The sequence below is a fragment of the Oncorhynchus mykiss genome, chromosome 7, assembly GCF_013265735.2.
Source record: "Oncorhynchus mykiss isolate Arlee chromosome 7, USDA_OmykA_1.1, whole genome shotgun sequence".
Classification (NCBI taxonomy): Eukaryota; Metazoa; Chordata; class Actinopteri; order Salmoniformes; family Salmonidae; genus Oncorhynchus; species Oncorhynchus mykiss.
This window is the reverse complement of record NC_048571.1, coordinates 16,179,128-16,201,885: the sequence shown is the minus strand read 5'-3', so window position 1 is coordinate 16,201,885 and position 22,758 is coordinate 16,179,128. Positions and strand designations below refer to the sequence as shown.

Genomic DNA, 22,758 nt, shown 5'->3' with positions numbered 1-22,758 from the left:
TCTATTTCACAATCAAATCACGGTGTCACCTGGTCATGCTGCTCCAGTTTCAACTGTCCTGCCTGCGTCTATGGAACCCTGACCTGTTCACCAGACGTGCTACCTGTCCCAGACCTGCTGTTTTCAACTCTCAGCAGGAGCGGTAGAGATACTCTGAATGATCGGCTATGAAAAGCCAACTGACATTTACTCCTGATTACTGCTTATTATTATTTGACCATGCTGGTCATCTATGAACGTTTGAACATCTTGGCCATGTTCTGTTATAATCTCCACTCGGCACAGCCAGAAGAAGACTGGCCACCCCTCATAGCCTGGTTCTTCTCTAGGTTTCAAACTAGGTTCTGGCCTTTCTAGAGAGTTTTTCCTAGCCACCTGCATTGCTTGCTGTTTGGGGTTTTAGGCTGGGTTTCTGTACAGCACTTTGTGACATCAGCTGATGTAAGAAGGGCGTTTTAAATACATGTGATTGATAATAATGTTAAGCTGATGTGAATCAAATAGTTTGTTACCATCACTCTCGAAGAATTGATGGTGTAGTTATGATAGAATGAGAGAAGGTGAAGCTGGCGACTGGTGACTTGCAGCCGCCCGGAGGCCCAGCCTGATGACTAAATCACGATATATGACATTATTTGAATAGCTGACCATTTGTAGGCAATGGCAACCCGTCATTCAGGGCAGGCAGAGACCCACCTGTTTATTTTGTGTTGCCTGTTTTGCATGTTATTTTGGCATTATTCCGTGTCACATTTCAGTTGGCAAACAACTTAAAAAAGAAAAAGAAAGTATGTCACCTCCAACATGCAGGTGTTTCAGCCAAGCTCAGTGCTTTCTGTGGTGGTGGGGCAGCCAGCGGAAAAATACGGAGCCTAGGGGTTTGTAATGTTCTCTAGTTGTGCCGTGATTGGCTCAGTGTTTTGTCACTCATGGCGTCACTATGTTACCGCAATATCTGCCGGGGAGAGCTCGAAAATTCAAGCCACCTGGGTGCTGTCATAGAGTCACATTAGAAGTGCCCATCCAAGAAGGCTCAAGGCCATTGGCCACAGATAAAATTATGCCAAATTACGTTATATGTACCGTAGTTTTGATTGGACTGATCATGTTAACATCACACTTTAAAAATCTTACCTGCAAGCTAGCGGTCATCATCATGAATCAAGTCAACAATATACTGGCAAATCCTTTCAATCCTTGTCATATGAAGATAAATTATGTAGAGAAATTATAGATAAAATGTATTGGTGCTCATCGGCCAGTGGACATAAACATTACACAACAAGTTGGAAATCTCAAATTCAACAATGAGTGGTTTGGAAGGAATCAGTGGCTCACAGCGAGCATTACAAAGCAATCACTAGCCTACTATTCAGTGGAGTGGATGTGTGGTCCAAGTCTGGGTTTAAAGGTCTCTTTTCCAAGCTTAAAATGATAAACAATCAACATTAGCCATGCTGTCAATCTAGCATGACTTCTGCTGCGTTCAAAACAACTGGAAACTCCGAAATGGGAAATCTCAGACTTCAGTAAGTTCAAGACAACTGGAAACTCGAGGAAAAAATTAACTCCGACTGGGAAAATAAGTTTTGAATTGATCATCCAACTCGAAATTCTCAAATCGGATTACTCTGGCCTCTTTCTAGAGCTCCGACCTGAAGAACACTAACGTTATAATTCAATTTTTTTGTCTGAGTTCCCAGTTGTCTTGAATGCACCATAAATCCAGAGAAGCCAGACTTGGATGACAAAGTTTGATGACAAAATTTGCCCACGAAGGCCCGCCGCGCCACCTTCCTGTTCAAGTGAGTCCAGCAAAACAAGGTGCGTCCAAAAATGTATTGTGTGCTGCTACATAAATTATGTAATATGCCATTGAGATATGTATACTGTAGCTAAGAAAGTAATGCTAAGTGCATGTTGGGTAGTAAACTGTTAGTAGCCCATGTGCCTCACCCTAATAATTTGGTCCCTCTTCCCTTCATAATTTAGCTTACTGTTCTGACCTGGTGGTGCACATGTAGCCTAAAGCCTGTTCTAGATAAATGTAATCATTGAATATTGTAAGAGCTTTCATTGTCTGCTTATATGCCTCCTTTATTTACCCTACGGATTCTGACTTGGTGTACAGAACGGCCCATGTTCTGAATTCTGTCGCTGTACATTTCAAAAGTGCTGAACAAATAGTTATATTGGCTATGTTCGTCCTAGCTCGCTCATTAATGTCTTATTCGAAATTAAGGATCTCTTATCCGCTTGTCGTCCCCTTATACCATAGTTTGTACATCTCAATTGTAAGTAGAAACCACATTTGTTTAAGCAAGTCAGCCATATCAGCTATGTTTTTTTTTTAAGTTTGCAAATGAGGCTGAATTAACTGTTTCGCTGCCAGACGAGGCTCAGCTGATAGCCAGGTGTAGCAATGGTAAGGTGTTGGGATTGCTTTTGGGACTTTGCTGTTGGGACATTTTCATGTAGGCCCTAAAATTTTGTGGGCACCGTTTGTCAACATTAGTGTCCAATTAATGTGTTGTGTAGTGGCTTTGCTGGCATGCATCTAAAACATTTTTTGTGAGTTTGCCCCACCAAGATTTCCATGCTAAAATCGTTACTGTTTGTGGGGTATCACAGGGGTCAAACACACCTTGTCGGTGTCCTTCTACAGGGAGGGACGTTCTCACAGACCCCTGTGAGGTGTGAAGACAGATGAAAACGTGAAATCGACGAAATTAATGTTACTGTGTGAATTAAATTGTCATGTTTGGATTGCTTCAAAAGTTCATAAAGAGCTACGCAGTGTTTGGTTTTCGCCAGGAATAATGGGACCCATGTCATCCAAAAAGTTATACTTTTGAATCATCTGTCCATAGAACATTCTTCCAAGCGTCTTGATGATCATCCAGGTGCTTCCAGGTGCTTTTTTGGCAAACTTGAGTAAACTTCTTGGACGACATGGGTCCCATTATGCCTGGCAAAAACCAAACACTGCATCCACAGTAAGAACCTCACACCAACAGTCAAGCATGGTGGTGGTAGTGGGATGGTTTGGGGATGCTTTGCTGCCCCAGGACCTGAACAACTTGCCTTAATAGAAGGAACTGTTGGATTTGGGGTTAAACTTTGAACATTGCTAAGAGACATGATACATCAGAAGTAATACTATAGTCTCTGAGGGGTGATAGATACTAGTTTTTACATCAGAAGTTAATGGTTATCTGTAGGAGCCAGACTAGCTTTGGAATGTGCTTGGTAGATGGGAGGAAGTCACAGGATTGCTATAGGTGATACAGGTGGAGATATTTGGATTAGGCATCAAGGGTGTTGAGGTCAGGTCAGATCACCTTAAGGGAGAAGGAATGGTTTATTACCCCATCACTTCGTCTTCCTGTCAAACCATTAAAGATGTAAGGATTGGAGAGAAGGAGGAGTGCCTAAATTTGAGTATATGTCATGCCCTGGCCTTAGTTATCTTTGTTTTCTTTATTATTTTGGTTAGGCCAGGGTGTGACATGGGTTATTTATGTGTTTTGTCTTGTCTAGGGGTTTTTGTAGATTTATGGGATTGTGTTCTTTTAGGTGTCTAGGTAAGTCTATGGTTGCCTGGATTGGTTCTCAGTCAGAGGCAGGTGTTTATCGTTGTCTCTGATATTGTCTCTGTCTCGTTGTCTCTGATATTTAGGCAGCCATATTCTTTGGGTATTTTGTGGGTGATTGTTTCCTGTCTTTGTGTTTTATGCACCAGTTAGGACTGTTACGGTTTTCACGGTTATTGTTTTGTAGTTTGTTCATGTTTGAGTTTTGTTATTAAAGAACCATGAACTATAACCACGCTGCGTTTTGGTCCGCCTCTCCTTCCCAGGAAGAAAGCCGTGACAGTATACATACTTGTGGTGGGGGAAACATGTTTTGTCTAATGCAGCTGTATAGATCCTCTGGGAAGAATAAACCTGGTTAAGCTTCCATAATGCCTGCTGAGTTTTTTACTCTGAGAATTAGAACTTAACAGAACCATGAATTCTGCTCTGTATCAGAAAATTCTGCAGGAGAATGTCAGGCCTGTGAGCAGAAGCTGAAGCGCAGCTGGGTCATGCAGCAAGACAACGATCCAAAACACACAATCAAGTCTACATGAAAATGGCTAAAAAGCAACAAATTGTACGTTTTGGAATGGCCTAGTCAAAGTTCAGACCTAATCCCAATTGAGATGTTGTGGCAGAACGTGAAATGAGCAGTTCAGGCTTGAAAAGCCACAAATGGCGCTGAGTTAAATCAGTTCTGCATGCAAGAGTGGGCCAACATTCCTCCACAGAGACGTCAGACTGATCAACAACTACAGGAAGCATTTGGTTTCACTCATTGCAGCTAAAGGTGGCACAACCAGTTATTGAGTGTTACGTAACTTTGTTCATTAAATAAATAAAATAAGTATAATTTAAAAAAAACATTTAACTCAGGTTCCCTTTATCTAATATTTTGTTTTTGTTGAAGATCTGATAACGTTCCGTATAAAAAAAATGCATAAACAGAGAAAATCAGAAAGGGGGCAAATACTTTTAAACGGGACTGTATATCCTGATGCTTATAGTCCCCTTACCCCTATACATATATACCTCTATCACTCCTGTGTCCCATTTGATGATTGTATTCTTATTGCATAACCGTAATAAATCTGATCACTTTTAAATGGATACGAAACCGTAGTCCTCATATTTCAGAGAAGCTAATACTCTTTGTATTATTATTTGGTGAATGGTCTAATGGTAAGTGTTATTCACACTACACATCCCACATGCTTGGCCTCTAATTGTGTAGCTTTGAGCTAAGGTCAACTCAATCATTTAATGCTAGGACATGAGATGTTAGTTATTTTGTCTCTTAGCCTCTTAATAGTATTCAGTGGTGAAGCAAGGCTCGCTACCATGGATAGATACGTTGGAAATGCTACAGCATTCACAAAATAATGAAGTCAGATGAATGAATGTACTCTGAAAAAATATATAAATGCAACAAGTAAAGTGTTGGTCCCATGTTTTATGAGCGGAAATAAAAGATCCCAGAAGTTTGTCATACACACAACATTTTGTGCACAAATTTGTTTACATCACTGTTAGTGAGCATTTCTCCAGAGCTGTTGCCAGATAATGTAATGTTAATTTCTCTACCATAAGCCGCCTCGAACGTCATTTTAGAGAATTTGGCAGTACGTCAGCCCAGTAGTTCCACAGGAACGCCACATCCTGCTTCTTCACCTGCAGGATCGGCTGAGACTAGCCACCCGGACAGCTGATGAAACTGTGGGTTTGCACAACCAAATAATTTTTACACAAACTGTCAGAAACCATCTCACGGAAGCTCATCTGTGTGCTCGTTGTCCTCACCAGGGTCTTGACCTGACTGCAGTTTGGCGTTGGGATACTCTGGATCGATGTGTATGACAGCATGTTCCAGTTCCTGTCAATATTCAGCAACTTCGCACAGCCATTGAAGAGGAGTGGGACAACATTCCACAGGCCACAATCAACAACCTGATCAACTCTATGCGAAGGAGATGTCACGCTGCATTATGTAAATGGTGGTCACACCATATGCTGGCTGGTCTTCTGATCCACACCCCTACCTTTTTTCTTAAGGTATCTGTGACCAACAGATGCATATCGGTATTCCCATAAATGTGAAATCCATAGATTAGCGCCTAAATCATTTATTTCAATTGACTGGTTTCTTTCTTTGAACTGTAACTGTTATTAAAGTATTGCATGTTGCGTTTCTATTTTTGTTCATTTCTAGTTTCTTATTATATTCAACATAATTCCTACCTACCTACACACCTACCTACCTACACACACACACACCACTGAGGTCCACGTCCACCACAGCCCATCCTGTGTGCAAACTAGACAAACCAGTCACCTCCCTACTGCCTCTCAACCGCACCCTGACAACATGTGGTCTGACCACACGCTCTGTCCTTCACTCACCTTCGCTAACCAGGCTCATAGGATAATGAGTAACCTCCCTAAAAATGTCTAGGCTGTAGCTCAGTGGGCTAACATAGAGCCTCTTCACACTACAAATTCAGTAAAACAAGTCTCAAATATTAGGAACATGTCTGTGCATTTCAGCTGTTTCTAAAACTATTACCATTTAAACTGTAGAAATGTTGGCTCAATGAGACAATTCTGTTCACTTTGTCCTGCTTCAAGGGCGGCAACTGTCGAGTGTCCTGCGCTACTTCCAGAAGTAGCGGTCGAGATGGAGCAAGTTTACGTTTTAGTAATATGTGTAGCAGAAGGTATTTTGATGAAAAATGGAGTAAGTGTGAAGAGGCTCTATGTTAGCCCACTGAGCTACAGCCTAATCTCGACCGCTACCTCTGGAAGTAGCAGGTAGCCTAGCGGTTAGAGCATTGGGACAGTAACCGAAAGGTTGCTTGTTTGACTCCCCGAGCTGGCAAGTTGGAAAAAATGGCTGTTCTGGCCTTGAGCAAGGCAGTTAACACCCACAACATCTGTGCTGTGGATGTTGATTAAGACAGCCCCCTGCACCAGAGGGGTTGGGGTAAATGCGGAAGACACATTTCGGTTGAATGCATTCTGTTGTACAACTGATCAGTAATCCTCTTTCCCTTCCCTGGTGGTAGTGTATGACATAGTAATAAATCAGATGCAAAAAAAAAGGTTTTCATGGAACCAGATTATTTTTCTAATCAGGTCATATGGTTTAATGGCCTCGCAGTTCTTGTCCCGACAACAACTGTGATTTGACAAAAATAAACAGGGCTGAACTAGCTGTATGCCGGGTTGCAAGGTGTAGGCCAGTGGAGATCATCAACTAGACTGTGTGGTGTAGAGATCATCAAGTAGATTGCATGGTGTAGAGATCATCAACTAGATTGCGTGGTGTAGAGATCATCAACTAGATTGCGTGGTGTAGAGATCATCAACTAGATTGCGTGGTGTAGAGATCATCAAGTAGATTGCGTGGTGTAGAGATCATCAACTAGATTGCGTGGTGTAGAGATCATCAAGTAGATTGCATGGTGTAGAGATCATCAAGTAGATTGCGTGGTGTAGAGATCATCAACTAGATTGCGTGGTGTAGAGATCATCAACTAGATTGCGTGGTGTAGAGATCATCAACTAGATTGCGTGGTGTAGAGATCATCAACTAGATTGCGTGGTGTAGAGATCATCAACTAGATTGCGTGGTGTAGAGATCATCAACTAGATTGCGTGGTGTAGAGATCATCAACTAGATTGCGTGGTGTAGAGATCATCAACTAGATTGCGTGGTGTAGAGACCATCAACTAGATTCAGCCGTGGGCCAATTGTTTCTTGAGCGGATAGTTTGGGGGCCTGAACATAATTACAAATAATAAGCCCAAACAGATAATATTGGAATAAAAACGTAATACTTTCAAACCTTGCTTACATTTGTTTATGATCACGTTGTCACGCCCTGACTTTGTTTTCTTTATTATTTTGGTTAGGTCAGAATGTATGTTATCACGCTGCGCCTTGGTCTCCTCGTTATGACAAACGTGACACACGTGCCTCTATTAATCATGTGAATACTTGCGAACACATTTTCCAAATTAAAATCACTTGAAGCTGATTTTCTGGTGTTTAAAAAAAATAAATGGTATATTCAACAATGAACATATAAAAAAAACATCTTGATTTTTTTGCTCAGAACTTGGGGGCCACAAATAAAACCCTGGTGTAGACCTTTGCATCTGTAATTAAAATGATACTCATAAGGTTATCTGATCCTAGATCTGTGCCTGAGGGCAGACAGGAAGTATAGCATGGTGTAGTCAAAGTCAACATATTGGTAATTAGTTAAAGGGCAGAAGTTGGGAGAAAATACAAAAATAGCCAAACATTTATTAGTAGGCTACCAGAGTAGGCTATTGAAACCACTGACCAATGGTCTTTTTCAAGTGGCTCAGCATAGGGAGAGAGAACAGTGGGGAAAAAGACAGTATCTTCTGTCTAGAACAAAGAGGACTGGATGAGAGAGAAAAGAGAAAGTAAATCAGCAGAAACAGACTGGCTTCCATTTAAAACACATACCCATGCGACACCAGAGGAGCAACCAAGCAACAAACACCAACACACACAGTGACACACACACACGCAAGCACACACACACACACACACACACACACACACACACACACACATTGAGCAGCCTCTCTACAGCCTCTCATTGGACACAAGTTTTTACGTTGTGCGATTTGATTGCTTTGCCTGCACAGTGCAATATTTGTACCATACAGTGTCCAGTGGTTCCATTTTAAGCAGTTTGACCACAGTAAAAGGCCAGCAACACTCCATATTATTCAGACCACTATGAAATGACACCATACATTAGACACACTACATTACCGAAAGTATGTGGACACCTGCTGGTCAAACCTCTCATTCTAAAATCATGGGCATTAATATGAAGTTGGTCCCCCCCCCCCCTTTGCTGCCATAACAGCCTCCACTCTTATGGGAAGTCTTTCCACTAGATGTTGGGACATTGCTGCGAGGACTTGCTTCCATTCAGCTATAAGAGCATTTGTGAGGTTGGGCACTGATGTTGGGTGATTAGGCCTGGCTCGCAGTCGGCATTCTAATTCATTCCGAAGGTGTTCGATGGGGTTGAAGTCAGGACTCTGTGCAGGCCAGTCAAGTTTTTCCACACCGATCTCGACAAACCATTTCTGTATGGTCCTCGCTTTGTGCAAGGTGGCATGTTCATGTTGAAACAGGGAAGGGCTTCCCCCAAACTGTTGCCACAAAGTTGGAAGCACAGAATCGTGTAGAATGTCATTGTATGCTGTATGCAAAATGCACAATGATTTTCATTGTGGGCATTTATTCGACCTTGGAACATTTAATGCAAATGTCACTTAAATTTGAAAAAATATGAATCATTGTTCGTGTTTCGACAATTATTTTTAATGTATCATGAATAATTGAGGTTATTGACACTTTTCTACTATTATGTTGGGGACTTTTATTTAGAGCGTTTCCAAAATTCCGTGACCCGGAAGTGTCGCTGAAGGAGAAGTTGATGATAACAACGCAGCTAACCAGACATTCTCGCTATTAGAACGGTGACAAGAAAGGTAACTAACTATCTGTGGTTAGTTAAGAGAACCACCATTTGACCGTTAGACTTATCTCTACTGAATGACAGTGCATTAGCCACACATTTGCAAGTTGCTCAAGCGTAACTAATTAGCTACAGTAGAGCATGATACTGATGGGTGACGTTAGCTAGTTAATGTTAGCTATATTCCTTGGTGATTTTCACAGTTAAAGGTCCGCCTAAATTGACATATAATCTGCAAACTAGCTATGTAGTTAGTTACCAAACTTTGGTAACTAATGTTAGCGAGCATGTGTGACAGTTAAGTTAGCTAGCTTCTTAGGAACCGAACATGTTTAACGTTAACTTGCATGGTAACGTTCTTGTGTACAGTAGCTAATCATGTCACAGTAGAAGAGGAAGTTAATAACGCCTTAGGTCTGTCTACATGACAACATAGACAAAGTTCTCTCTATTCAATTCAAATGGCTTTATTGGCATGGGAAACATATGTTTACATTGCCAAAGCAAGTGAAATGGATAATAAACAAACGTGAAATAAACAATCAAATGAACAGTAAACATTACTCACAAAAGTTTCAAAGTGTCATTATAGCTATGTAAAGTGTTAAAATGATGTGCAAATAGTTAAAGTACAGAAGGGAAAATAAATTAACATAAATATGGGTTGTATTTTCAATGGTGTTTGTTTTTCACTGGTTGCCCTTGTGGCAACAGGGCACAAATCTCTCTCTCTCTCTCTAGGCTCTTGTCACTCTGGGGACTCTTGGAACTTTCTCTCTCTCTCTCTCTCTCTCTCTGTGTGTGTGTGTGTGTGTGTGAGAGAGAGTGAAAGAGAAAGAGAGGAAAAAGTGAGTGTGTATTCTCTGCACCTCCTTGGAGGATGACCATGGAAGAGATGAGGATTGAAACCGAGACAAACTCCATGGTCTCCATGACGCTTTACGCTGTCATGTACCCAGTTTTTAACGAGGTAATGTGTGTGAGTGTTTTGTCTAATATAGATTCAGGTAAATGTTCAAGTAACACACCGGGCCAGTGCGACCTGAAAGCTACTGGTCCAAATGAAAAACATACTGGCCGGGGCCAAGATCTCAAAGGATAGTGGATGATGCGTGCATCATTTAAATATCAGGTGGTTTGTTTTAAATTTGCGGGCTGAGCAAGCTAGCGTATAGCCTATAACCTACTCTCCATACACAAATAATAACATTTTAACTTGACAATGTAATATTTACATTGATTGTTTTGAGGGGGAAAATCAAACTTGCGCAATCTCAAAAAGGGTGTTCTTGTTGGTGATTTTGAACAGTCAGTTCTAAGGCCCTTTAAAATCTGTTTTATCTTACTGTAACGACCCTGAGTTTATACGCTCGGAAATCGACCCTGAGTTTATACGCTCGGAAATCGACCCTGAGTTTATACGCTCGGAAATCGACCCTGCCGCACAAGCATGCTTTTAGGGCACAGTCGATAGTGCGCCAGGCCTCGGGCTAGAAGGTCGAGGGTTCGAGACCTGCTTCCTTCTGTTTCATTACATTACGCTGAATTCTGTTTTCAAGGTTTTGTTTGTCCGGGTTTCTAAGTTTGCCTATAGTGTTTTCTGGTTTCCACTCTCTAAATCACACGTTTTCTTACAGAAAAGCAAAAAAAATGAGATGTTCTAAGTCCACAACAATTATTTTTCACGTGCTAGTTGGAAAATGTTTCGCAACAGAAACCGTTTACTCCAAATGCTGTTGATTTCCATTTTATTCTTAAACGGAAGTTGTAGTTCAGTCGTGTCTCTCCTTTAAAAAAAAAATGAGTGGCTGGAAGAAGTTGAAATATGGAACCCTGTGGACTTCACTCCACTTTAGAGCATGGACGAAGTTATCATTTATAGATGTGCAGCTTGTGCTTAACCTAACGTAGCAGGCTTGTGCCAAACATTCGCAAACTATTCCGATTGGAATGGCAATGCGTGGAAACCATACAAATCAAATTGTATTTGTCAGATGCTTGGTAAACAACAGGTGTAGACTAAAAGCAGTGGTGGAAAAAGTACTGAAAAGTCATACTTCAGTAAAAGTAAAGATACCTTAATAGAAAATAACTTGAGTGAAAGTCACCCATTAAAATACTAATTGAGTTAAAGTTTTTAAAAGTATTTGGTTTTAAATATACTTCAGTATTAAAAGTAAACGGAATTGCTAAAATGTACTTATGTATCAAAAGTAAAGGTATTAATAATTTCAAAGTCCTTATATTATGCAAAAGGGTGGTGAGTATGGCTCAGCATATTATTTTTATATATATTTTTTAACATTTACAGATAGCCAGGGGCACACTCCAAGACTTAGATATTAATTTAACAAACAAAGCATTTGTGTTTAGTGAGTCCGCCAGATCAGAGGCACCAGGGATGCTTTCTTGATAAGTGGGTGAATTGGACCATTTTCCTGTCAAAATGTAACGAGTACTTTTGGGTGTCAGGGAAAATGTATGGAGTAAAAAGTACATCAGGAATGTAGTGTAAAAGTTGTAAAAGTAGTAGTGTAATAGTGTAAAAGTTGTCAAAAATAGTAAAGTACAGATACCTCCCAAAACTACTGAAGTAGTGCTTCAAAGTATTTTTACTTAAGTACTTTACACCACTGACTAAAAGTGAAATTCTTACTTAGGGGTTCTTTCTTTTCCAACAATGCAGAGTTAACGATACACTATGCAGAAATCTCCCCGCCATTTCCTGGTAGCTAAAATTCGAATAGTTCGCCTAATTTCAGTTTGTGACAAAACAAGCAAGTATAGGGTAGAGAATCATTGTGTAGACCTTATATTGAAATGCTTACTTACAAGCCCTTACCCAAAAATGCTTTAAGAAGTTAAAAAAATTAAAATAAGTGTTAAATAAAAAATTGAAAATAAAGTAACAAATAATTAAACAGCAGCAGTAAAATAACAAGAGAGGCTATATACAGGGGGTTACCGGTACAGAGTTAATATGCGGGGGGGCACCGGTTAGTCGAGGTAATTGAGGTAATATGTACATGTAGGTAGAGTTAAATTGGCTATGCATAGATAATAAACAGAGAGTAGCAGCAGTGTTAAAGAAGGGTCTGGGTAGCCCTTTGATTAGCTACTCAGGAGTCTTATGGCTTGGGGATAGAAGCTGTTAGGAAGCCTTTTGAACCTAGACTTGGCACTCCGGTACCACTTGTTTATGGTAGCAGAGAGAACAGTCTATGACTAGGGTGGCTGGAGTCTTTGACAATTTTTAGGGCCTTCCTCTGACACCGCATGGTATAGAGGTCCTGGATGGCAGGAAGCTTGGCCCCAGTGATGTACTGGGCCATACTCACCACCCTGTGTAGATCAGGTGCCTTGCAGTTGCCGTACCAAGCGGTGTTGCAGCCTGTCAAGATGCTCTCAATGGTCCAGGCCACATTTTTTCAGCCTCCTGAGGGCAGGTGCTGTCATGCCCTTTTCACAACTGTGTGGGTGTGTGTGGACCATGATCATTCCTTAGTGATTTAGACACTGAGGAACTTGAAGCTCTCGACCTGCTCCACTACAGCCCCGTCTGTGGATGGGGGCGTACTCACCCCTCCGTTTCCTGTTGTCCACAGTCAGCTCCTTTGTCTTGCTGACATTGGGGGAGAGGTTCTTGTCCTGGCACCACGCTGTCAGGTCTCTTTGCCTCCTCCCTATAGGCTGCGTCATCGTTGTCGGTGATCAGTCGTATCACTGTTGTGTTGTCAGCAAACTTGATGATGATGTTAGAGTCATGCACGTCCACGCAGGGTGTACAGGTGGGGACAAAGCACACACCCCTGAGGGGCCCCCGTGTTGATGATCAGCGTGCCGGATGTGTTGTTGCGTACACTCACCACTTGGGTGTGGCCCATCAGGAAGTCCAGGATCCAATTGCAGAGGCAGATGTTTAGTCCCAGGGTCGTGAGCTTGGTGATGAGTTTGGAGGCGACTGTGGTGTTGGTACATGGGACTATGGTACAACTTCCGTTTAAGAACCCAACAGCTTTTACGTTGAAGAGCGTTTGGAATAAATGGTGTCTGTTGCAAAAGAATCAGGACAGTTGAGAGCTGCGCAGTCTTGCTGCCCGACAGATGATTCCACTCAAATGAGGCTGTGTGTGCGGCAGATAAATAATCTATATAACGAACTAGCAGCTTCAGGAATTCCTGTTTTTTCATCAATTATATAGCCTTGATTGAAAATAACAATATATTTATATTTTTTTCACTGATCCAAGCGGGCCACTGGTGTGGATGATTGACTGGCCCAGTGGGCTTCCAAAACCTCCCCGGACCAGCAGGCAGCCTTGTATGTCGAACCCTGGATGAGTGTGTTTGTTCTTGTCAGCCTCTAATGATGTGTGTGTGTGTGTTGGTTTGGCAGCTGGAGAGGATCAACTTGTCAGCTGCCCAGACACTGAGGGCAGCCTTCATCAAGGTAAGACACACAAACACACGATCCCTGACATCTAACCCCTTACCTCATAAACGTATGACCTTTGCCCTTACGTAACCGCTGGGCTCTGGTTGCAAGGATGGGCAGCTTGAATAATCAACAGGTGTAATTGTGTGTTTGTGTTGCTAGGCGGAGAGGGAGAACCCAGGCCTAACTCAGGACATCATAATGAAAATTCTGGAGAAGAAAAACGTTCAGATAAACTACACAGAGTCTCTGCTGCGCATGGCTGCAGATGACGTGGAAGGTGTGTGAGTGTAGAAAAGTACCAACACTAAGCATCTGCTTACAAGAGATTCAATATGTTTGTAGTTGTTTATTAAATTGACTCATATGTCCTATTCCCTGTGTGTGTGTGTGTGTGTGTGTGTGTAGAGTTCTTAGTGGACAGGCCAGAGCAGGAGTTCCAGGACCTAAATGAGAAATCCAGAGCTCTGAAACACATCCTCAGTAAGATACCTGACGAGATCAACGACAGGGTACGCTTCCTACAGACAATTAAGTGAGTACACGCACACAGTATACACTAACACACACACCTTCATGAGCATGCCCTTGACATCCTGCTTCTTGATTGGTGTTGGTTGTTGTTTTCCATAGAGACATCGCCAGTGCTATAAAGGAGCTCCTGGATACAGTCAATAACGTCTTTAAGAAATACCACTACCAGAACCGTAGGGTAAGACACACAGAGATGTGGAATATACACTGAGTGGACAAAACAGCTCTTTCCATGGCATAGACTGAGCAGGTTAATCCAGGTGAAAAGCTACGATCCCTTATTGATGTCACTTGTTAAATGAACTTAAATCAGTGTAGACGAATAGGAGGAGACGGGTTAAAGAAGGACATGGATTGTGTGTGTGTGCGCCATTCAGAGGGTGAATGGGTAAGAAAAAATGTTGATGTGCTTTTAACCAGGGTATGGTAGAAGGTGCAAGGCGCACAGATTTGAGTGTGTCAAGAACTGCAACGCTGCTGGGTTTTTCACGCTCAATAGTTTCCTGTGTGTATCAAGAATGGTCCACCACCCAAAGGACATCCAGTCAACTTGACACAAACTGTGGGAAGCATTGGAGTCAACATGGGCCATCATCCCTGTGGAACGCTTTCAACATCCTGGTAGAGACCATACCCTGACGAATTGAGGCTGTTCTGAGGGCAAAAGGGGTTGCAACTCAAGATTAGGAAGGTGTTCCTAATGTTTTGTACACTCTGTTTCTTCCTTATCTTTAATGTGATCAATGGCTGCAAGGAGAGCTGATATCATTGTGAAGGCGATGTTCACAGCTGTCTGTCTATTCTGTGTGTCCAGGCTCTTGAGCACCAGAAGAAGGAGTTTGTCAAATACTCCAAAAGCTTCAGCGACACCCTCAAAACATACTTCAAAGATGGAAAGTGAGTCATGTAGAGTAGATTCATAAGGAAGCTGAATAGATGGATGGATATATGCTTATCGAAAGCAGTGAATTGTGAATTGTGATTGGGGGATTTACTAAACCCACAGCAAAAATACACTGAACAAACATTTAAACGCAACATATAAGGTGTTGGTCCCATGTTACATAAGCTAAAATAGAAGGTCCTAGAAATGTTCCATATGCACAAAAGGCGTATTTCTCTCAAATGTTGTGCACAAATTTGTTGATATCCCTGTTAGTGAGCATTTCTCTTTTGCCAAGATAATCCATCCACCTGACAGGTGTGGCATGTCAAGAAGCTGATTAAACAGCATGATCATTACACAGGTGCACCTTGTGCTGGGGACAATAAAAGGCTACTCTAAAATGTGCCGTTTTGTCACACAACACACTGCCACAGATGCCATGTTTTGGGGGAGCGTGCAATTTGCATGCTGACTGCAGGAATTTCCCCCAGAGCTCTTGCCAGAGAATTGGGAATTTGACAATACGTCCAACCGCAGACCACATGTAACCACACCAGCCCAGGACCTCCACATCCAGCTTCTTCACCTGCGGGTACGTCTGAGACCAGCCACCTGGACAGCTGGGTTTACACAACCCGAAGAATTTCTGCAGAAATTGAACCGTCTCAGGGAAGCTCATCTGCATGCTCGTCGTCCTCCACCAAAGCCTTGATCTAACTGTAGTTTGACATTGTAATAGACTTCAGTGGGCAAATGCTTACCTTCGATGGCCACTGGCACACTGGAGAAGTGTGCTCTTTATGGCTGAATCTCAGTTTCAACTGTACCGGGCAGATGGCAGACGTGTATATTGTCATGTGGGCGAGTGGTTTACTGATGTCAACGTTGTCAACAGAGTGCCCCATGGTGGCGGTGGGGTTATGGTACGGCAAGGCATAAGCTATGGACAACGAACACAATTGCATTTTATCGATGACAATTTGAATGCACAGATACCGTGGCGAGATCCTGGCCCATTGTCGTGCATTTCACCCGCCACCATCACCTCATGTTTCCGAATGATAATGCACAGCCCCATGTCTCAAAAATCTGTACACAGTTCCTGGCAACTGAAAATGTCAGTTCTTCCATGGCCTGCACACTCACCAGACATGTCACCCATTGAGCCTGTTTGGGATGCTCAGGAACGACAGCATGTTCCAGTTCTCTTCAATATCCAGCAACTTTCCACAGCCATTAAAGAAGAGTTGGACAACATTCCACAGGCCACAATCAATAGCCTGATCAACTCAATCCCCAGTTCAAAACTATTTTTCCCAGTCGCATCTAGTTTTTTTCCCAGAGTTCCCTGTTCTCTTGAACACACTGAAGTCGGAAGTCTGAAATTCCTGAGTTCCCAGTTGTTTTGAACACGGCATTAGTCTCAGCGGAGGGAGGGAGAGAGCAGCAGAGGGTCTGCCTCTCACGGTCCCTGCTCTGTCCTTCCTTGCCTTGCCTTGCCTCCGGTGAGACTGACCAGAGAGAGGGGACACCGTCTTCCACCGGATGGCAAAACAAGTCAAACAACAACAAATTCATGTTGTTCCTATGACCAGAGAAAATGATATATTCAAATAGACACGATGAGCTGCTAATAACAATAAAAACGCAGGGCTATCGATACACTTGGCTACTAATTAATCGCAGCTGCAGCGCGAGTGGTAGTACAGAGTACGTGTTTTGTAACTGTGTTGAATAAAAACAGTGTTGACAGTGCTGAATAAAACGTCCTAAAAACAGCAGCCCTTTGCTGTATTCTTTGGCAGTCTCTCTCTCTGCTCATGGTTTTTATAAGTTATGAAATCTCATGTAGCTAGTATCAAACGTTGCTGGAAGTTGTAGGCACACTCGATTTAGCCACAGATCTGCCGGTGCGCAGGGCTTCTGAATCAAGTGCACCGCCAATTGCGCCACCGACCGGTTGGTGACCACTGCCTTCTATGAACTGGAACTCAGTAAAATCTTTGAAATTGTTGCATGTTGCGTTTTATATTTTGTTCAGTGTACATTAATGCTAATAATATTAGTAGTGGGAATGTTCTTACTAACTGTTTATTTTACGATGACCATGAGAAACCAATTATTTAATCAGGTTTGAAATGTCAGGGCTATTTTGAACAACTGTTTTGATGACATTGCGTTTTTTTTTTTTTTTGCAGTCGTTAAATAACAATATAAATGAACCATCCTTGTTTCCAGGGCGATCAACGTGTTCATCAGTGCAAACAGACTGATCCACCAAACCAACCTCATTCTGCAGACCTTCAAGACCGTCATATAGGTACAATAGGGGTTTGTGTGTGTGAGACATAGACATAGAGAGAGTTGAATATAACCTGTTGTTGCATGAACATTGCCATTGAGGGCTTCCATAATTTTAAAGTGGACAAGTGAGTGGTGATTCCTATGGGTTGGGAGGTATCAGCCAATGAATGAGCAGAGCATTGGCTGCTTCTTCAAATTGGGTTACCCAGTTTGTAAATGGCTTTAAGATGTATCACTGCCATCTAGTGGCCACAATAAATGAATGACGCACAATATTTGGTTCAGGACTCCAGTACTGCAGGTGGCGGAAATTCACCATTATAAAGTTTATGCTTTTTTTAAAGAAGAAAGAAATGGACTACTTCAAAATGGACTACTTCAAAATGGAGATAGCACAGGCAGTGCAATTGAGGCTGTCACAGAAGCCATAATGGGACAGATACAAAGTTGAGATCTCTAACTCTATGGTGGGAGATTGTTTATTATGCTGGTGCTACTGTCTATGTCCACTGACAGCCTCCTCTCTCTTCAAATCAAATTTTATTAGTCACATACACGTGTTTAGCAGATGTTATTGCGGGTGTAGCGAAATGCTTGTGCTTCTAGATCCAACAGTGCAGTAATATCTAACAAGTAACATCTAACAGTTTCACAAGATAAACCCAAAATACATGTAAATCTGAGTAAGAAATGGATTAAGAATATATATACATATGTCAGAGCAGCATTGGACTAAGATACAGTGGCATAGTATAGAGTACAGTATATACATGGGCGATGCAATATTTACAAACAATTAAAGTGACTTAAGATACCGCAGAATAGTACAGTTTACGCATATGAGATTAATAATGCAAGATACGGAGAGACATTACGTCCTTGATTAAAGTGGCTAGTGTTTCATTTCCTTAAAAATGTCCAGTGATTCCTAATCTGTCTATAGGCAGCAGCCTCTGATGTGCTGGAGATGGCTGTTTGACAGCCAGTGTGTCACGGCTGACTAGGAGGGGAAGGTAGGAATCAGGCGCAGAGAGCAGAGGGTTCACGGAGAAATGCACTTTAATCCGGCACAAAATGGTCATGCCCAAAACACAGGGCGAAAACACAGACCAACCCAAAACACAGGGCGGAAAACACAGACCAACCCAAAACACAGGCCGGAAAACACAGACCAACCCAAAACACAGGCCGGAAAACACAGACCAACCCAAAACACAGGCCGGAAAACACAGACCAACCCAAAACACAGACCAGCCCAAAACACAGGGCGGAAAACACAGACCAACCCAAAACACAGAGCGGAAAACACAGACCAACCCAAAACACAGGGCGGAAAACACAGACCAACCCAAAACACAGGCCGGAAAACACAGACCAACCCAAAACACAGACCAACTCAAAACACAGGGCGGAAAACACAGACCAACCCAAACACAGGGCGGAAAACACAGACCAACCCAAAACACAGACCAACCCAAAACACAGGGTGGAAAACACAGACCAACCCAAAACACAGGCCGGAAAACACAGACCAACCCAAAACACAGGGCGGAAAACACAGACCAACCCAAAACACAGGCCGGAAAACACAGACCAACCCAAAACACAGGCCGGAAAACACAGACCAACCCAAAACACAGGGCGGAAAACACAGACCAACCCAAACACAGGGCGGAAAACACAGACCAACCCAAAACACAGACCAACCCAAAACACAGGGTGGAAAACACAGACCAACCCAAAACACAGGGCGGAAAACACAGACCAACCCAAAACACAGGGTGGAAAACACAGACCAACCCAAAACACAGGCCGGAAAACACAGACCAACCCAAAACACAGACCAACCCAAAACACAGGGCGGAAAACACAGACCAACCCAAACACAGGCCGGAAAACACAGACCAACCCAAAACACAGACCAACCCAAAACACAGGGTGGAAAACACAGACCAACCCAAAACACAGGGCGGAAAACACAGACCAACCCAAAACACAGACCAACCCAAAACACAGGGCGGAAAACACAGACCAACCCAAAACACAGACCAGCCCAAAACACAGGGCGGAAAACACAGACCAACCCAAAACACAGGGCGGAAAACACAGACCAACCCAAAACACAGGGCGGAAAACACAGACCAACCCAAAACACAGGGCGGAAAACACAGACCAACCCAAAACACAGGGTGGAAAACACAGACCAACCCAAAACACAGGCCGGAAAACACAGACCAACCCAAAACACAGACCAACCCAAAACACAGGGCGGAAAACACAGACCAACCCAAACACAGGCCGGAAAACACAGACCAACCCAAAACACAGACCAACCCAAAACACAGGGTGGAAAACACAGACCAACCCAAAAACACAGGCCAGAAAACACAGACCAACCCAAAAACACAGGCCGGAAAACACAGACCAACCCAAACACAGGGTGGCAACGGTCCGGAGCACAATAACACCTCCGATACAAGACGTGAACTAAAATTAATCCCGCACAAACAAGGGCGGGCTACACAAGTAGGCGGGAGTCGTGACACAGGGGTGTAGTCTAGAATACAATACAGTATATACATATGAAATGGGTGATGCACTATGTAGACACAATTTAAAAGTGACTAAGATACCGTAGAAGAGTGCGGTTTATACATATGAGATGGGTAATGCTAGATACGGAACATTATTCAAGTGGCTAGTGATCCATTTCTTAAAGTGGCCAGTGATTTCTAATCTATGTCTCCTGTGTTTGTGTCTTTGTCTGAATGTGTCTGTAGGCTTGCCTTGGAGAGGCCATCCAATCTTCCAACGAAGCAACATTAAAAATGGCATATGATCGGAGAGCACCTTCTACCAGATTTAAATGTACAATAGAGGCTTGATTTTGACCAGACAGTTTTAATTTATACCCTTGAGGTGCGTTCAAAAAGGCTGATGTTAGCAGTGAAATACGTCAGCTTTTAAACTGTTAGCTAACGTTAGTGAATGTTTTAATGGCCAAAAGCTAGCTGAAGAACTTCAGCATATGTGATAGCTTTTTTTTGTTATCCCTAGCTACTGTTTAATTGTGTGAATCAGCATTTTAAAGTTTTGGGACAGTCAGTTGTTGATCAGGCTGTGACGATAACAGTATGACAATATTTTTTTCAATTTTTCTTTGGTCCTATAAAAACTTGCTGTATGTAAAATATTCTGTGCTCTATCTTAGAAATTAAATACATGTAACAAGATAATGATATTAGTTTCTAACAGTAGGGCTGTTTTCCTAAAGATGTAAAATGAGCTTTTTGTTTCTTGCCACGTTATTAATGATACTGGTATCTTCCTGGCCCTACTTGTTGAACACACACCTGGTCTTGTTAGAAGTAGAGGAGACGAGGCATTTGTCAGACTAATTGCCATTTTTGATAATATATATTCATGTGATTACTTTACATTAGGCTCAAGGTAGAAGTTGCCCCTAACCACATATCCAGGATCAGATTACCTTTAGGTTAAAGTGCAGTGTCAGCTTTAGGTTGAGGGTATTTTCATCCATATCGGGTGAATTGTTTAGAAATTAAAGCATTTTCTGTACGTAGTCCTCCCATTTTAGGGGACCAAAAGTATTTCATACAAATTCACTTGTGTATTAAAGTAGTAAGAAGTATTTGGTCCCATATTCATATCACACAATGACTACATCAAGCTTGTGACTCTACACATTTGTTGAATGCATTTGCTGTTTGTTTTGGTTGTGTTTTAGATTATTTTGTGCCCAATAGAAATCAATGGTAAATATTGTATTGTCATTTTGTAGTGAGTTTTTAGTGTAAATAAGAATATAATGTTTCTAAACTCTTCTACATTAATATGGATGCTACCATGATTATGGATAATCCTGAATAAATTGTGAATAATGATATGAGAAAGTTAGACACAAATATCACACACCCATCTCCCTAAAATATGCTAACGTCCCCTGTTATTGTAATGGTGAGAGGTTAGCATGTTTTAGGGGTATGATATTTGTGCATCTGTAACTTTCTCACTCATCATTATTCACGATGCATTCAGAATGATCCATAATCATGGTAGCATCCACATCAATGTAGAAGTGTATTCTATGACAGTCTGCACTTTAACCTCGTAGTCGTTGTATATTTTCAAATCCAAAGGGCTGCAGTACAGAGACAAAAATAACAACAGCAAAAATTCACTGTTCCAATACTTTTGGAGCTCACTGTATCTGACCCTGTGTCAGTGTTTAGGGGCCATTTAGCCTATTAACCATGCTTTCAGAACGGAAACTGCTTTCACTACCTACTGTGCATCTCAAGTGTCTCCCTCTCTTAAGAGAAAGCAATATGATGTTCTAACCCTACTGGGTATGACCTTTCACCTGTCCAGTCTTTACAGAGTAGTGCAGAGGAAGGGAGCGGTGTGAGGAGAGGAAACCTTGTTTGATTATTGAGATGCACCCGTATTCTACTCTCTATTAGAAGACAGAAAACCAAAAGACTTCGGGGTAGGGGCGGACTAGGGAGGGATCGATTCTCACACTGTCTGTGTGTGTGTAACTACAGAGAGCGGAGAGAGGAGGGTTTGTAAAAGGAGTCTGTCCCTGATGTTTAAAGATGAAGGGATAGAAACGGCTCCAGGTTGAAGCTGTCTATATTTAACTGATACTGTATGTCTGGTGGCAAATGTTCAATAAATCATTTCCTAATTATGCAGTTTGTGTTTAGGGGGAGACAAGAAGATATATTTTTTAAGACTACTGGGATTTACGCCATGGGATTTTCCATGAATGGAGTACATCAGATAGTGTTTTATTGTCTGTTTACACAGACAGTTGCCTCATCATAAAAACTAAACTTGTTCCATTTTCTGTTCCAGAGATCTAGTGCTTAGCCCCTAACCCCTCTCCTCTAATCACTTGTGTATTTCTGAAATTGGTGGATTGTATTGGTGGAACCAGACCTGGGTTAAATGACTAATTAAAATATCTCAATTACTTTCACATACATTTCAAAGTCAGTATTCAGATATACTTTTATTTGAAAAGACAAGTAGCTGAATATTGGAAAGTATTTCCTCATTGAAGAGCTTTTTTGTTTACTGGCAGGCAGGTATAATTTTCAGGAAATATAAGGTAACTACTTCCTTATTGAGAACAATAATAAGTATGTCAGATTTCTAGTGTGGTCTCGAAATGCAAGACTTCGCTCTCACACATTCACATACAGTATCTGCCATGTGAATGGGTTTGCTTCATGCTGTTACAGTGTGGTAGCAATGGAACCAAACTGGCAGAGAAATGTTGCCCCATGCTTCAACGCTTGTAGTTGTTGCGGAAATTGAAATACTTAAAACACAGAAATAGATTACCCCTCAGTTTTTTAAAATCCTTTTAGGGGTAGATCAGCTTTAATGTTGCAGATAGATTGTTGCTTCCATCAACGTAATTACCTGCATCATTTCCAATCCCCCATATATATTTTTTGT

General features: G+C 42.0%; 1 protein-coding gene across 2 annotated transcripts; it reads left to right on the top strand.

The window, feature by feature from the left end:
* Positions 1-9,005: 9,005 nt before the first annotated feature.
* Positions 9,006-21,982, top strand: pdcd10b (programmed cell death 10b). Of its 2 annotated transcripts, none has more exons than XM_021611085.2 (9): positions 9,006-9,122; positions 9,851-10,079; positions 13,506-13,559; positions 13,707-13,824; positions 13,953-14,079; positions 14,178-14,256; positions 14,893-14,975; positions 17,203-17,284; positions 20,049-21,982. In XM_021611085.2, the coding sequence occupies exons 2-8, from the start codon at positions 9,990-9,992 to the stop codon at positions 17,282-17,284; spliced, it is 633 nt and encodes a 210-aa protein (XP_021466760.1). In that variant the 5' UTR covers positions 9,006-9,122; positions 9,851-9,989; the 3' UTR covers positions 20,049-21,982. The 2 variants fall into 2 exon arrangements, with proteins under 2 accessions (XP_021466760.1, XP_021466761.1); XM_021611086.2 differs by having other exon boundaries at positions 9,035-9,122; positions 9,824-10,079.
* Positions 21,983-22,758: the final 776 nt, after the last annotated feature.

Bases quoted from the DNA above. Each gene is read 5' to 3' on its own strand.
- pdcd10b (XM_021611085.2), top strand. From the start codon at position 9,990: ATGACCATGGAAGAGATGAGGATTGAAACCGAGACAAACTCCATGGTC. The intron at 13,560-13,706 runs GTAAGACACACA...TTGTGTTGCTAG, and splicing joins TGAGGGCAGCCTTCATCAAG to GCGGAGAGGGAGAACCCAGG. The intron at 14,976-17,202 runs GTGAGTCATGTA...CCTTGTTTCCAG, and splicing joins ACATACTTCAAAGATGGAAA to GGCGATCAACGTGTTCATCA.